Source organism: Rana temporaria, chromosome 3 (genome assembly GCF_905171775.1).
Source record: "Rana temporaria chromosome 3, aRanTem1.1, whole genome shotgun sequence".
Classification (NCBI taxonomy): Eukaryota; Metazoa; Chordata; class Amphibia; order Anura; family Ranidae; genus Rana; species Rana temporaria.
The window spans coordinates 463,804,113-463,819,706 of NC_053491.1; the positions used below are offsets into that span (position 1 = coordinate 463,804,113).

At 43.1% G+C, this 15,594-nt stretch overlaps 1 protein-coding gene across 1 annotated transcript in view; it reads left to right on the top strand.

The window, feature by feature from the left end:
- Positions 1-5,994: 5,994 nt before the first annotated feature.
- Positions 5,995-15,594, top strand: part of LOC120930598 (extracellular calcium-sensing receptor-like) — a 33,568-nt gene continuing 23,968 nt past the window's right edge. Inside the window, exon 1 of the mRNA XM_040341773.1 lies at positions 5,995-6,275. Within this exon, the coding sequence (XP_040197707.1) occupies positions 6,021-6,275 (255 nt within the window). The 5' untranslated portion in view covers positions 5,995-6,020. The remainder of the gene's footprint in view (positions 6,276-15,594) is intronic.

Genomic DNA, 15,594 nt, shown 5'->3' on the forward strand with positions numbered 1-15,594 from the left:
GCACTGCCACGTGCCATTCCCTTGAAGAGCTTGCACCCTTATGACGCGTACACACGACCGTTTTTCGGGTTCTAAATATTTTTTTTTTATGTCATTAAAAACGATCAGGTGTGGGCTCCAGAGCATTTTTCATGATGTAAAAAATGGGCATTAAAAATTTCGAACATGCTCGAATTTTTCAAGTAGTTTTTAACGTTGTCGTTTTTACGTCGTAAAAATGGTCGTGTGTGGGCTTTAACAACGTAAAAAACATGCATGAGATGGGAGCGCTCGTTCTGGTAAAACTAGCGTTGGTAATAGAGTAAGCACATTCATCACGCTGTAACAGACTGAAAAGCGCCAATTGTCTTTTACTAACACAAAATCAGCTAAAGCAGCCCAAAGGGTGGCGCCATCCGACTGGAACTTCCCCTTTATAGTGCCGTTGTACATGTTGTACGTCACCGCGCTTTGCTAGAGCATTTTTTTTCACGATCGTGTGTAGGCAAGGCCGTTTTAATGATCGGGTTGAAAAAAACGTAGTTTTTTAGAACCCGAAAAACAGTCGTGTGTACGCGGCATTAGATTTGTGCATAATCTGAGACTTCTCAAAGTGTAGATCTCCTGCTCCCTAGCTGCTCTCAGTGTTTCCTTCCTGTCAGTTTTTCAGGCGGACCTGAACAGATGCTCCATGCAGGTTTATGGAGTGACGGATGTCAGCGGTGACATGTCCGCTGACATCCGATCCCCTAAATTAAGATGAATGGCAATACGTTCACCATCCGTCTTGGCGGATCGGTTCAGATGAGATCTGATGAAAATGGACATGCTGTCTGTTTTCGTCCGATCTCTCCATAGGAATCAGCAGCACTCGATAGGCCCCTCCCTGCTCAGTGAGCAGAGACAGACCTGGCATGTGCCGGCTCAGCGGAGATCAGCAGGGAGATCTCCTGCTGAGCTGGTGGACTCCGCTGCAATGGATCCGCCTTGTGTGGAAGGGGCTTCTTCTACTTAAAGAGGATGTAAATCCTTACATATACCAAGTGAAGTGAACAGCCTCAGATGATACACAGAGATTAAACACATCCTTATACATATACTTTAATTTGCAGCACTCTCTTCCCTACTCCCCTTCAATAGGGCAGAATCATGTTAAAATCTTTCTTCATCTGTCAAAAGCACAGAGGAGGGGGCAGAGAGGCTGCAGTTACAGTGTGTGAGAGCTGATTGGAGGAAAGGAACATACCCTCTAGACATTTGTTAGTTTTCGTACATTCGGATCAATTCAAACATCCAAAAAGCTGAAAGAACCAAAATACGCAAATTACGTAATTACGAATAGGCAAAATAACGAACAAGCGAAAATATGAACGTACGATTGGACGAAAATGACATCTATAACGAACGATTTGCATTAATTATTTCAAATCATTTGTCTGTTCGAATTTTCATTTGTATGTTTTGTAAATCCGTTTCTTTGTCTGTTCGTCAATTTGTGCACTCGTATCGTTCTTTCGAATGGGCACTGGGCAGTGTAGTTAGTGAGTGATGTATCTTACTTAAAGGGGTTGTAAAGGAAACATTGTTTTCCTAAATAGCTTCCTTTACCTTAGTACAGTCCTCCTTCACTTACCTCATCCTTCCATTTTGCTTTTAAATGTCCTTATTTCTTCTGAGAAATCCTCACTTCCTGTTCTTCTGTCTGTAACTCCACACAGTAATGCAAGGCTTTCTCCCTGGTGTGGAGAAAGCCTCTTGAGGGTGGAGGGGGCGAGCAGGAGGGTCAGGACACCCACTAACACACAGCTCCTTTCACTATCTGCAAAGTAGAGAGTGTCCTGACTTGCCTGTTCGCCCCCTCCCCCCTTAAGAGGCTTTCTCCACACTAGGGAGAAAGCCTTGCATTACTGTGTGGAGTTACAGACAGAAGAACAGGAAGTGAGGATTTCTCAGGAGAAATAAGGACATTTAAAAGCAAAATGGAAGGATGAGGTAAGTGAAGGAGGACTGCACTAAGGTAAAGGAAGCTATTTAGGAAACATTTTTTTTCCTTTACAACCCTTTAATATCTTAGCCAATTAGCTTATCTCTTTTGTGCTGAGTCGACATCGAACATTGTAAAGCCTTGTACACACGATCAGACTTCAAACAAACTTTTCCGTGGATTTTATTACGAAGGGAATTGGCCAGACTTTTGAAACCGAAAAAGTTTGTCCGATGGTGTGTACACACGGTCACATTTTTTGGAAAATGCTCATTTTGAAGTTTGTTGGGAAAAAGTCAGACTCTGTGTACGGGGCCTAAGAGAAAGTCTATCTTAATATGGATTAGCCGCATGTTGAAAATTTAACTAAAATACGAGATTGCAAATGACCGCGCCGCAATGTATTTACTAAAGTCCAAAATTACAAAACCATTAAACGAAAATTATTATCTAACAAAATTGCGAATTTTCCAATTTAACGAAAATAAATTAGACAGAATTAAGAATCATTCAGTATAAACGAAAATAAAACTGTTACGAAAATACGAACGGGTCCGAATAGGAAAACTTGCGTCTTACGAAATTACGAATCTTTACGAATCTACGGGAACGAGACGAAACGAAACAAAAAATAAATAAAAAAGAATTTTGTTATGCAGATGTCTAAAGGCTCGTACACATGGTCAGACATCCAACAAACTTTCCCTTTGATTTTTGTCCTAATTGATTTGTCCGGTCACACCCATAGCATACACACGCTCAGACTTTTCTGCAAACTTTTCTAAAAATTACCTAACATCACGTGGTTTTTCTGCTCTTTTCTGCTCTTTACCGCCACCCTTTGGTTAACTTCTGCTATTGTTGGTTGATTTTAACATTGGTTCTGAGCATGCGTATTTGCATGCGTATTTGCACTTTGTACAAAAGTTGGTTGGCTTGCTGTACACACGGTCAGACAAGGCACCATTGGACTTTTGTTGCCGAAAAGTTGGTCCGTTTGCAGACCCAACTTTTTGTTGGTCCGATGGAGCGTACACACGGTCGGACAAATTAGAAAACTTGCAGATTTTGAAGTTGGTTGGCAAAAAGTGTGACCGTGTGTAAAGGCTCATACACACGGTAGGACATCCAACAAAATTTCCCTTGGATTTTTGTCCTAATTGATTTGTCCGGCCACACCCATAGCATACACACAGTCAGACTTTTCTGCAAACTTTTCTAAAAGTTTCCTAACATCACAGGTTTTTTTTTGCTCTTTTCTGCTCTTTACCGCCACCCTTTGGTTAACTTCTGCTATTGTTTGTTGCTTTTAACATTGGTTTTCAGCATTTGTATTTGCACTTTGTCCAAAAGTTGGTTGGATTGCTGTACACACAGTCACACAAAGCACCATCGGACTTTTGTTGCCGAAAAGTTGGTCCGTTTGCAGACCCAACTTTTTGTTGGATGAAACCCGAAAAAGTTGGTCCGATGGAGCGTACACACAGTCAGACAAATTAGAAAACTTGCAGATTTTGAAGTTGGTTGGCCAAAAGTCCTACCGTGTGTACAGGGCTTATGAGGCTTAATACCCTCCTCCATACAGCAGAAGAACTGTGTTGTGAATAGACAAACTGTGTGCTGAGCTCCCTCCCCGACACAAATTTTATCTCATGTGTCGGGAAAACTTCTCAGAAGTGACTCATGCTGATACTTTTTCGGTTTTCATCGGAAAAAATTTCGCTCTGCTAACAGACAAACTTTTCGGCAACAAAAGTCCTATGGTGAGAAGTCCTATCGTGTGTACAGGCATCCACCTGACTTTTGTTCGAAGTACGAATACGCATGCTCAGAACCAATGTTAAAATCAACCAACAATAGCAGAAGTTGACCAAAGGGTGGTGTTAAAAAGCAGAAAAGAGCAGAAAAACCACGTGAAAATTCCTGCCGTGTGTATGCTATGGGTGTGCCCAGCCAACTCCCTTCAAACAAAAATCCACGGAAAAGTCCGATCATGTGTATGAGGCTTGATAGTGTGTAGGCAAGACTGATAAAGGTTGGCTTCAGCGGAATTCCGATGAAAAATTCCATCTGATTTTATTCCAACGGAAATCCGATTGTGTGTACGCGGCATTAGAGCTTTGGAGAGACATAAGTAAACACTACAGATATATGTGCTTTGCTCAGATTTCATGACTGAGAACGGACTGATGGACAGTTTTCATCGGTTAATCGATGAAGCTGACTGATGGTCCGTCGCGCCTACACACCATCGGTTAAAAAAACGATCGTGTCAGAACGCCGTGGCGTAAAACACAACAACATGCTGAAAAAAATCCATTGGTTAAATTTAAAACAAGATTGCTTTTTTTTAACCTATGGATAAATAACCGATGAGGCCCACACACGATCGGTTTTGGCCGATGAAAACGGTCCATCAGACCATTCTCATCGGTTTAACCGATCGTGTGTACGCGGCATTACACTTTGAATGAAAATTGCACAGTCATGAAACTCTGTACCTTGTTATATATTTTTTTAGGCTAAACAAACGAAAAAAGACCAAACTTTTTGGAAAAAATAAATAAAACATTTCTTAGTTTCTGTTATATATATTTTTTGTAAATAAGTATTTTTTTTCTCCCTCGCTGATGTGCGCTGATGAGGCTACATTGACGGGTACTAATAGGCTGCACTGATGAGGTGGCACTGATAGGAACTGATGAGGCAGCACTGATGAGCACTAATAGGTGGCACTGATGGGCACTGATATGCAGTGCTGATGGGCACTGATAGGCGGCACTAATATGCAGCACTGATGGGCACTAATAGGTGGCACTGATAGGCATCACTTAAGGGGAACTAATAAGTGGCACTGATGGCCAATGATAGGCGCTGACAGGCAGCACTGATGTGTGCATGTCTCCACTGAGGAAAACCACTGATCAGCTCTCCTCTACTCATGCGCTGTCAACGTGAGGAGAGGCATGCCGATAACCAGACACAAGTGATCACATGGTAAGGAGCCATAGGCTGTTTACCGCGATTGGAGGGACACACCGCACCACAGTTCGCCCCTCTATGCACCCCCGGGGGCATGCACACAAAAGCGACCTGTTTTGAAGGACATCATATGACATCCACTCAGAACAGTAAAGCCAAAGCCTGGCCGTCAATCTGCTATAGACTGAATGGGAAGTAGTTAACAATCCCAATTCTGAAAAAATTATATGCAGTGATCATTTCATGCTCTATCCAACGCCTAAACCCTATAGGCAGCCATCACACAAACATACAAAATAAAAATAAGAAAAATAACTCTTATACAATGCAGCGCTAAATAATAATACGCCTAACCTAATGTCATACAAGGTCAAGTGACAAAATGCCCAAAAAAATATAGTGAATTTAACAACAGTGCCTAAGTACTTAAAATACATGCTTAAGATTCACAGAAATTCTAATAAAAGTCCAAATCCATCTGTGTCAGTGGGGATACATACTGTATTAAGCCTTCGTACACACGGTCGGACATCGGACAAACTTTCCCTTGGATTTTTGTCCGAAGTGATTTGTCCGGTCACACCCATAGCATACACACGCTCGAAATTTTCTGAAAACTTTTCTAAAACTTTCCCAACATCACATGGTTTTTCTGCTCTTTAATGCTCTTTATCGCCACCCTTTGGTTAACTTCTGCTATTGTTGGTTGATTTTAACATTGGTTCTCGGCATGCGTGTTTGTACTTCGGACAAAAGTCCGATGGCTTGCTGTACACACGGTCGGACTAGGCACCATCGGACTTTTGTTGCCGAAAAGTTTGTCCGTTTGCAGACCAAACTTTTTGTCCGACGAAACACAAACAAGTTGGTCCGATGGAGCATACACACGATCGGACAAATGTGAAAACTTGTTGATTTTGAAGTTTGTTGGCCGAAAGTCCGACCGTGTGTACGGGCCTTAATAGCGTATGTATTTATTTTAGTAATCATAAGTCTGTTGCTGAAGTTGGTTAAAGTTTTTGTTTTTTGGTCATAAAGGTTCTTGTTGGAAAAGTTTCAAGCACTCCAGGCTATAATGTTCGCCATTGAGGAGATTAACAATAACTCCAACATCTTACAGAATGTAACCCTCGGCCTCCAAGCCTATGATTCGTGTGACGTTCTTCAGCAGAATGTGAAGGCAACGCTACAAATAGTAACAGGACTTGATACAGCTGTTCCCAACTATCGATGTCTTCCAAATTCTCCTCTCACTGCTGTTCTCGGTCCCTCATATTCAACGCAGTCAATGACAATAGCTCATATTCTGGGGCTCGGCAGATTTCCACAGGTAATGGTTTTTCTTATCAGATGGTTCATTTTAAAGCCCAACTCCAGGCTAAACTTTTTTTTTAATTTTGAAGAGAGGACGAGAGATGTAACCTATGTCAGGGGTTTCATTTCTATGTTCCCACCAGGGATGGACTGGCCATTGGCACTACAGGGAGTTTCCCGGTGGGCCGATGGCTCAGTGGGGCGGCTTCAGTGACAGCGGACTGCTGCCCCCCTCCACTCCTCTGTCTCTCCCTCCCCGCAGCGCTCACCTGGGGGGAACAGAGGAGCAGGGGGGACGACAGAGGATCATGAGGGGAGGGGACAGACAGCTGGCTCAACAGCTATCTCACTTCTACCTAATCTTGTGCCATGGGGGGGGGGCACCGAATTGATTCTTTGCCCCGGGTGAAATAATTTCTAGCTTCCCCACTGGTACTGCCTATAAAAGGAGCAGTACCAGCCCTTCTACTCTAATAAAGTAGAATGGCTAGTGGCTAGTGAAGAAGGAGAGGGGGCTTGTGCGGGAGTTGTCCGGCCGCCATGGGAGAGACCTGTCAAAGTGGGCCAGACTGGATGAAGTCCAGGGTCAACTTTCTGTCCCAGTCCAGCCCTGGTTCCCACTGGGATGTTTGCCCTTGCTTTCTGCCTAGGGATGAAGTGATAGCAAAGCTATCCAGTGGGAAAACAGACTGCAGAAAAATCTTTTAATTCTGTAAATTGAGGAATATTACACAGGCCTAGTAATTAGCTGCACGACCCAAACACTTAGGTAGAAGGAGGTCACATGTTCTCCAGTACCTGGAATCACCAGTTATTGTTGCCAGCTGCAATAGAGGAAAGAATGACAGGGGTACGTTGGTGAAGTGAGTTACAATGGGTCAGGTTTTTTTTGTCTTACATATGCAAAGACACCCATTCACTTACATGGATTGGGGGGATCCGCGCTTAGGATAAAGAGATTTTTTTAAGCTGCTGCCTCCCTGACAAGTCTCAAAAAAACCTGAATATATTAATTAATTAGATTAGGGGGTAATGGCGCTGCTTATACTTTGTGTTTGAGTGTCCACAAGATGTCCTATGTTATAAGACGATGTTATATTTGTAGGGGAGCTCCAATTACTAGGAGAGACCAATGAAAGTGGGTCTCCTAGACCTTCTTATCGTTTATCCAAACGACCAGGTGCTACCCTCTGTTATTGCTTATAATCAACACTGGTGACCCAATGATCCGTTGGTTCTTCCAGTGAAATTGGTGCGTGTGTTTCAAAAGGAGTGTGAAGGCAGCCAGTAGATTAAATTGCAGTTCTGGTAATGTCCTATGTGCTAGGTGTCATAGGTGGTTCCAAAGTGTAACTTCAGGGTGATGATATGTGCAATAGGTGCACAGATCCAGTGTTCCGTGATATCCAAATTAAAAAATATATATATAAAACACAAAAAATATATATAAAGTGTCCCCCAGGGCACTATAAGTGAAAGTTCAGGGTTTACCACCCTAAAGTGACTGTAAGGCCTTGTACTCACGACCGGATCTGTGCGCTGGAAACTGTCTGCCCGACAGTTTCCGGCGTACAAGGCTGATTTTTGTTTGGTTCCGCTGGCTTGTACACACCAGCGGACCAAATTACCGTCGTACCGGAACGCGTGCACGTAAACTACGTACGACGTCACTATAAAGGGGAAGACCAAACTTAATGGCGCCGCCCTCTGTTCCTCTTTTGCTAGTTACGGGTTTGCTCGTGTTAGTGAAGGTTTGGTTAGAGCTGATTCGCGCTTCTCGGTCTCCAGGCTTTGACAGCGTGTATTCACGGGTTCAGTGCGTGTGCTTGCGGTAACGTAGTTGTCATTCGGCTATAGGCTAGCAGGTTGTTTCTGCTTTAGCAGTTGCATCCTGTGCGCTCGTATCTGTTTGTCACGCGTTTGTCGCAGGTAGTGCTGGATTTGCGAGTGCTTTCTGTTTGAGTGTGTTCTTGACTGACCAGCCGGCCGGTTTGAAGCCATGATGGAGCAGCAGCGTCAATTTTCGCGAGTTGGTGCTGTTTATGGGATGGCTGCTGGATATGTTCATTTTTCCAGTACTTTGGCCAGAAACAGGGGGCGGAGGCGTTTCTGGACCAAGAATTGGTTGCGCCAGCGTGACCAGTTCTCACATATGCCTCTGCTTAGGGAACTCCAGGAGTATAATCCTAATGACTTTAGGAATTTTCTCCGCATGACGGACCCCGTATTCAACAGTCTGCTGGAACTTCTGTCCCCCTATATCACGAGGCAGGACACTGTGATGCGCCAAGCCATCACGGCCGAGCAGAGGCTTATTGCCACGTTGCGGTACCTGGCGACTGGGAGGAGCCTGCAGGACCTCAAGTTCTCAACAGGCATCTCTCCGCAGGCGCTTGGGGTCATCATACCGGACACGTGTGCTGCCATCATTAAAGTTCTGCATGAGGAGTATATTAAGGTAAGTTTCCTGGCTGTAATAATGTTGCCAACTAACTTTATTTTTAATTTCCCAGATATGCTGTGTGTTTAACTAACGTTCCCTTTTCTCCCTATGCATGTTGATATCAGCTTTACATGTTTTTTTCTTGGCCTACCTGCATATTTGTCCCTTACCCAATATTAACCTGTCCAGCATGCTATCCTAGGGACAAACCCACCTTGCCATTTTTTAAAACAGGACTTTTTGGTTTTTGTGTCCCCCCCCCCCTTCAAACTTTTATTGTCCCCATCAGAGGGCTGTGGAGTCTCTTAATGAAGTGGCCCTATATATTTCATTTCCCAAATTCTCCATGCACATTTTTCAAATGCGATTTTAATACTTTGAAGTGTCACAAGAATGCTTGTAGGGTGTTTTTATTCCAAAGTACTAAATCTCTTTTTTTGTTTGTCCCCACAGCTACCCTCCACACCACAGGAATGGCAGTCTGTGGCTTCCCAATTTGCCCAGCGGTGGGATTTTCCGAACTGCGGTGGAGCAATAGATGGGAAACACGTCCGCATTGTGCCCCCACCCCACTCGGGGTCCTACTATTATAATTACAAGGGTTATCATAGTATTGTGTTGATGGCGGTGGTGTCGGCACAGTATGAGTTTCTATATGTGGACGTGGGGAAGAATGGCCGGATGTCTGATGGGGGAGTGTTCGCACGGACTGATTTCTATGATCGTCTCCAAGCTGGTGGTCTGGCATTGCCACCAGATGAAGATAATGTGGAAGGACTTCCGTTTGTGTTCCTAGCGGACGAGGCTTTCGGGCTTGGTCCTCACCTCATGCGGCCTTTTCCCCAGAGGACCCTCACCTCAGAGAGGAGTGTGTTTAATTTTCGGTTGGCCAGGGCTCGGAGGGTAGTCGAGAATGCCTTTGGGATACTCACCAACCGGTTCCGCCTGTTCAGGACATCGATACATCTGGCGGAATATAAATTGGACACCGTTGTATTTGCCTGCTGCATTTTGCACAACTTTTTACGCAGGCACTCCCAGACGTACCTACCCGACATCGGTTCTGAGGCAAGACTACCCTCAGATCCCCTTCCCGGGCTGGACACTGGTCGCGCTGGCTTGGCCCCCCAATCAGCTCGTGAGGTACGCGACAAATATGTTGAGTACTTCATGGGTCGGGGGGCCATTGCTATGCCAGATCATATTTCTTTCTAATTCGGCCCCCAAAGAAAGGAATATTCTCTCAAATAATAAATAATTAGACCATTGGACTTTATACAGTTGTTTGTCATTAATGCTTTTTCTCTTTTTATCTGTCTTCCTGGTTCTCTAACTAACTTCTTCAATTTTAATGCATAATTGATTTCTCCACTTTTAGTAAATAACCACATTTAGCACAGTATTCACTCATCTACAAACAGGGTATTGAGTCTAGAAATAAGAAGCAACTCCATTTGTCAATTTTGAGGTCAAGTTTTTTAATTTTTGCTTGTTCATGACCCCAAAAATTATTTTATATTTTTTTCATTACTCCCTGCTTTTGTACTTAGGAGTCTACAAAACTTTTTTAATTTTTTTTTTTTTTTTTCAGGTAATTCAACCAAAAATATTATGCAGATTATACATTTTTTAACAAGTTCACATTTTTGTTTATCAAATATAGTTAGATTTATTGTTTACATATATATATATATATATAGAATATTATTGGTGGGGTGTTTACCGCCTTAGTATTTTTTATTTTCTGCATATTTTTGATGCACAAAAACCAATATTTTGTTAACCAATTTTTTTTTTTTGGTGTGTTTTTCAATCAGAAAATTTGTTGTTGAGATTTAGGAGTCAAATCTCGACTTCACTAAATTCAGTGATTAGAGAGATTTATAATTCTATATATATATCTATTTAATTTTTTTTCGGTGTTTATTCTTTATGGTCTAAACTTTATAGTATCCAAAAATGTTCAACATGGTCAAAAAGTAAAAAAATACAATTATAAAAATATAAAAACTCACAACAGCAGTCAGTCATGGTGTGCTTTCACACTGGAACACGCCAAAATTTGAAGATACACACATTCAGTGCAAACTCGCCAAATGTCATTGGTTCAACAGACAAATGGCCACATGTGCTATCTGACATCATGGGTGATCAATGTCTGTGTTCTGTGGGAGCAAACCCTTCCTCTCAACTACTTGAGGATGGAGGAGGGGGTTGGACCCACAAAGCACAGACACTAGATATTCTGTGATGGCAGATAGCACATGTTGGCACACTGTGTGTGTATCTTCAAATTTTGGCGTATTCATTATTAAAACAGTAAAAATGTTTGTGGGGGCGGGGGATGGGCGGGGGGTGTTTCAGTCTTTGACACGGCCCATCATGTCAATAATATTTTTAAAATTAGATTCGATGACCATCATTCTTTGCCGCATATTGTCCATTTCCGTGCAGCATTCCAAAAGGACATTTGTTAAATTCTCTTCCATGACAACCATCCTTTCACGCATATTGTGCATTTCAGTGCTGCACTCCATTACCTGCTGAATAATTATAGCAGCACTTGCACGTGAAAATATTGGCACACCATCCTCCTCCCCTAAAAAAAAAAAAAAAATGGTCATTTACAAAATTATTTTTCGATGAGGCCTATCTACATATGTTTTTTTTAATCAAGCTAGGGTGACACTGACCTGATGGGCTTCTCCTTTCCACCTCTTCGACATCTTCTATCACTCCTCCTTCTTCCACCACCTCCCCATCATCTTCTATCACTCCTCCTTCTTCCACCACTTCCCCATCATCTTCGACTCCTCCTTCATCCATCAATCCACCTTCTTTCAATTCGCCAAATTGTTCTTCCGCCACTTGCCCTTCATCTGCTATAAATTCTAAGTCCAAAATTACTTCTTCCTCCTCTCTTCCTTCCTCCTTTCTTCCTTCCTCCTCTCCTTCCACATCCTCTTCTCCTTCCACATCCTCTTCTCTATCCACATCCTCTTCTCTATCCACATCCTCTTCTCCTTCCACATCCTCTTCTCCTTCCACATCCTCCTCCTCCTCCACATGTTGAGATGGCAGATTTTGGCCTTGTCTGGCCCTCTCTGCCTCCTCCAAATGCTGGCGACTTCTTTCCCCTGAAATAAACAAAAAAAAATGTAGACTCATCAGCACACAGATATTGGAGAGCAGAAATCGCACACATTGCTTAGAAGAGGCTTTCATTTAGTTACTTTTATCTTTCACCAAACCTACATTTTGCAATTACTTCTATGGCAAGCTCTGATCCTGCCCCTTTTTAGCAAAGTGACACACATGGATGTCCCCCCTAAACTGTATTTTTGGGAGACCCTACCAAAACCCATTTTTGATTTGGGGAGACACAGGTGCTCTGCATTGCAGATGTGAAAACATCTGCTTTATTACCACTGTTTTTAGAATGAATCCTGTTTGCCTTTCCCATTCTCCTAATTTTATTTTTTTGAACTAGCTTTTACACAATGTTTACAAACAAAGTTTTTGGCCAGTGAGCCATGTCCAGGTGTGTTGTTCCTGGAATAACCGAGCCTTTCTGAGAAACTATGTGATGTTACGTGGTTTACTAAGAAGACTATTTGTAAATATGTAGGTATTTATGTCATAAAAAATAAATGACAACATGTCTTTAAAATTACAAGCAGGCCAAGGAGGCAGATGGTGAAATATACATGGCAACACATTATTGCAGACAATCAATATATTTACTTACTTTTACGCAGAATTTTAAGTATTTTCTTCATCTGATGTGGCTCCCTCAATTTTAAGTCTGACCAGCGTTTCCTCAGCTGTTCCTTGGACCTGGTGATCCCAAACATCCTCTGCATTCTCCTCGCCACCTTGTCCATAATATGTGCCTTTCGGCGGTTAGGGGTCTTGTATGGGCCTAATTCCCCATCATAGTCCTTCTTTCGCATGATGTAAACTAACTCCACCATTTCCTGGAACCGCATATTAGTGGCTTTGTATCTTCTTGGCCTTGATCGGGACGTCCCTGCCTCTGTCCCTTCACTTGTGGCATGAGAGCATCGTGCCCGCTCGTGTGACATCGCCATCTTTCCTTTCCCACAGAGATTATGGGCGTGGAAAAGATGAATTCTTACGCCATGGGCGGAGAAGAGGGCGGCGTTTAATACATACGCGGAGTGTAGAGAATGCAAACAACGTGTTTACGTCGGTTACGCGGAGACTCTTCGAGCGCATCCAGAACATACACAGTTAACGCCATATTTCCTAAACTCATTGATTAGGGGCCTCGCAAAGGTGACGAGGGCGGGGTTTAATAAATACGCGGAGTGTTTAAAAGGTGCACGCCGTGATTACGCATCTTACGCGGTAATTAGGCGAGCGTGAGAAACGAGGAGCGAGAGACAGGAAGGTAAGGAAATTAAAAATGTGATCAGCAGAGGCCTTGAAAATGTAGACACATGGGATGGGGGTTTGGGCTGTTGGTTGCACCCTTTTTAAGCTATTCTGTCTATGGGGTACCACAATGTTATTTTGGTATCCAAATGCTTTTGGACACCTCACAAAATAGAGATGTGAACAATGCTGTACCTCATTGACAATTTTTTGAATGGTGTATTCAGATCAGGCAAAGTATTGTTCAAGTGTTGGTTGTACAGAGGTCATTAGGAAGTGTCTTTTATGTCATCCATTGTCAGGGGCATGAGATTTACACATGAAAGAGTGCCTAGATGAATACTGTCATTTGTAAGCATTGTTTATTTTTCTATCTTAAAAATATTTACTGCAATGTTAACAATGGCTCTGCATCTAGCAAATCAATGTTTGGTACAACCAATGCGGCCGAGCTGCCAATCATTGTTTAAACAAGAGAGACTGTGTTTGTAATTAGATATAGGTAATACATTTCAAGACACATATTATATCAAGGTCAACGCTGATCCTTTTGAATATTTATTTTTCTTTGGTTTATGTTTTGCGAATCTAGACTCCAAAAGAAATATCATTTTTCAAAAAGTGAAATGGACCAACTACAAACCAAGGAAGCTATAGAGGCCTTACTTCAAAAATATCAGGACACGCCCATCCTGTGGAATTCAAAACACGCATTATATTGCAATAAAGATGTACGAGCGGCAGCACTAGAAGAGCTAGCAAACTATATGCAAACATGGGTGCCAGGATGCACTGCCAACATGGTGAAGGATAAACTTGCCAACCTCAGAAGCACATACAGGAGAGCATACAAAGCTAATAAAAGCAAAAAATCGGGAGCAGCAGCAACACAAGCAAAGGAACCCAAACTGTGGTATTATAAACAGATGGCTTTTTTGCGGGACGAAATGGAAGGCAGGAAAACGATGTCGAGTCTTTCTTCCAACCTTTCCTCCATGCTACCTTCCAGCGGACCTTACCCAGATGACCACAGCCCTGCAGAGTCGGAGGAAGAGGGCCTGGCTGACAGAGATGCAGATCTGCCACCCTTCGATGAGGAGGTATAGTAGTTTCCTCTATATTTCTGGCGTAAATAATTATTGGTGGATTAATGATTTGATATTGTAAAAGCAAAGCCAAGCTGGGAAAAAGCCAAAAAAAAGGTGTACAGACAAATAGGTGTCAGGGATGACAACTGCAGGGGTCAGAAGTAGAATGTATTCAAGTAATAATGAACAGAAAATAGTAAACGAAAAACATGAAAATGAGTGTGGTTTTATTTAGCGAAATTGTAAAAAATGTCCTTTTTTTTCCACACAGGAAGAAGAGATCAGCCAGGAGGTGGCAGATCCTCAGGTGTCTATCAGCCAGGAGGAGGCCGGGGTCAGTGGCAGCCAGGAGGAGGCCGGGGTCAGTGGCAGCCAGGAGGAGGCCGGGGTCAGTGGCAGCCAGGAGGAGGCTGGGCCCAGTGGCCTGCAGCAGGTCCCCCCGGCCAGGAGAACCACCACCAGCCAGTCTTCTCCCCCCCAGGTGAGGCCATCAGGCCGAAGGAGGCAGTTGAGGCCTGTGGAGGAGGCAAGCCTCCGCATGATACAGGAGGCAAGCGCCATCATGAGGGCCCCCCTCAACCCCACAGAGGCCTTCAGTGCCTCATTGGCCCACGATTTGAATGAAGGGGAGGAGGACCAGAGAAGACTGGCAAAGGCCCTGATGAACCAGGTCCTTTGGTGGATGCAGAAGGGCCTGCTGACCCCAGACACTGGGCTATGTGACCCGGCCCGGCTTGCGGAACACCATCCTCCTGCTGCCACATCGACCCCACCTGCAAGACCCCGTGTTAGATCCGCTGGAAGGCTGCCTGGAGGGAAGGCTGGAAAGAGGAGGAAACGTTGATTCTCTGCCTTCCATTTCCTTCCACATAAAGGACATCTTGTTTGGACTACCACAGTTTGGGTTCCTTTGTTTCTGTGCTGCTGCTTCCTATTTTTGGGTTTGGCTCCTGAGGCTTGGAAGTTTATCCTTCACCATGTTGGAAATGCAAGTTTGCATATAGTTTGCTATCTATTCTAGTGCTGCCGTTCTGTTTATTTTTTGTGATGACATTTGCCTGAATAAAAGGCTTTTTGCTTTCATTTGAAAACATGTCTATTGTTTGTTATACTGTGGGGATTATTAGGCAGCAAACCTTTAATAAATATACAATGGGTCATTTACAAAGGACACACTCCTTGGGGGGGGGGGGACATTTGGTGTGCCAACATGGTTTAATATTCTCAAATGAAACACAAAAAAAAAAAAGAAAATAAATAAAAAGAAAAAAACATGTTAAAAAAAAAATAAACTAAATGGTGACATAACTAGAAACAACAAAAAACAAAAAAAGATGCACATTCCTTTACAAAAATGACTACTATAAATTATGGAGGACCACCAACCAAAACACACGTCTGGCATA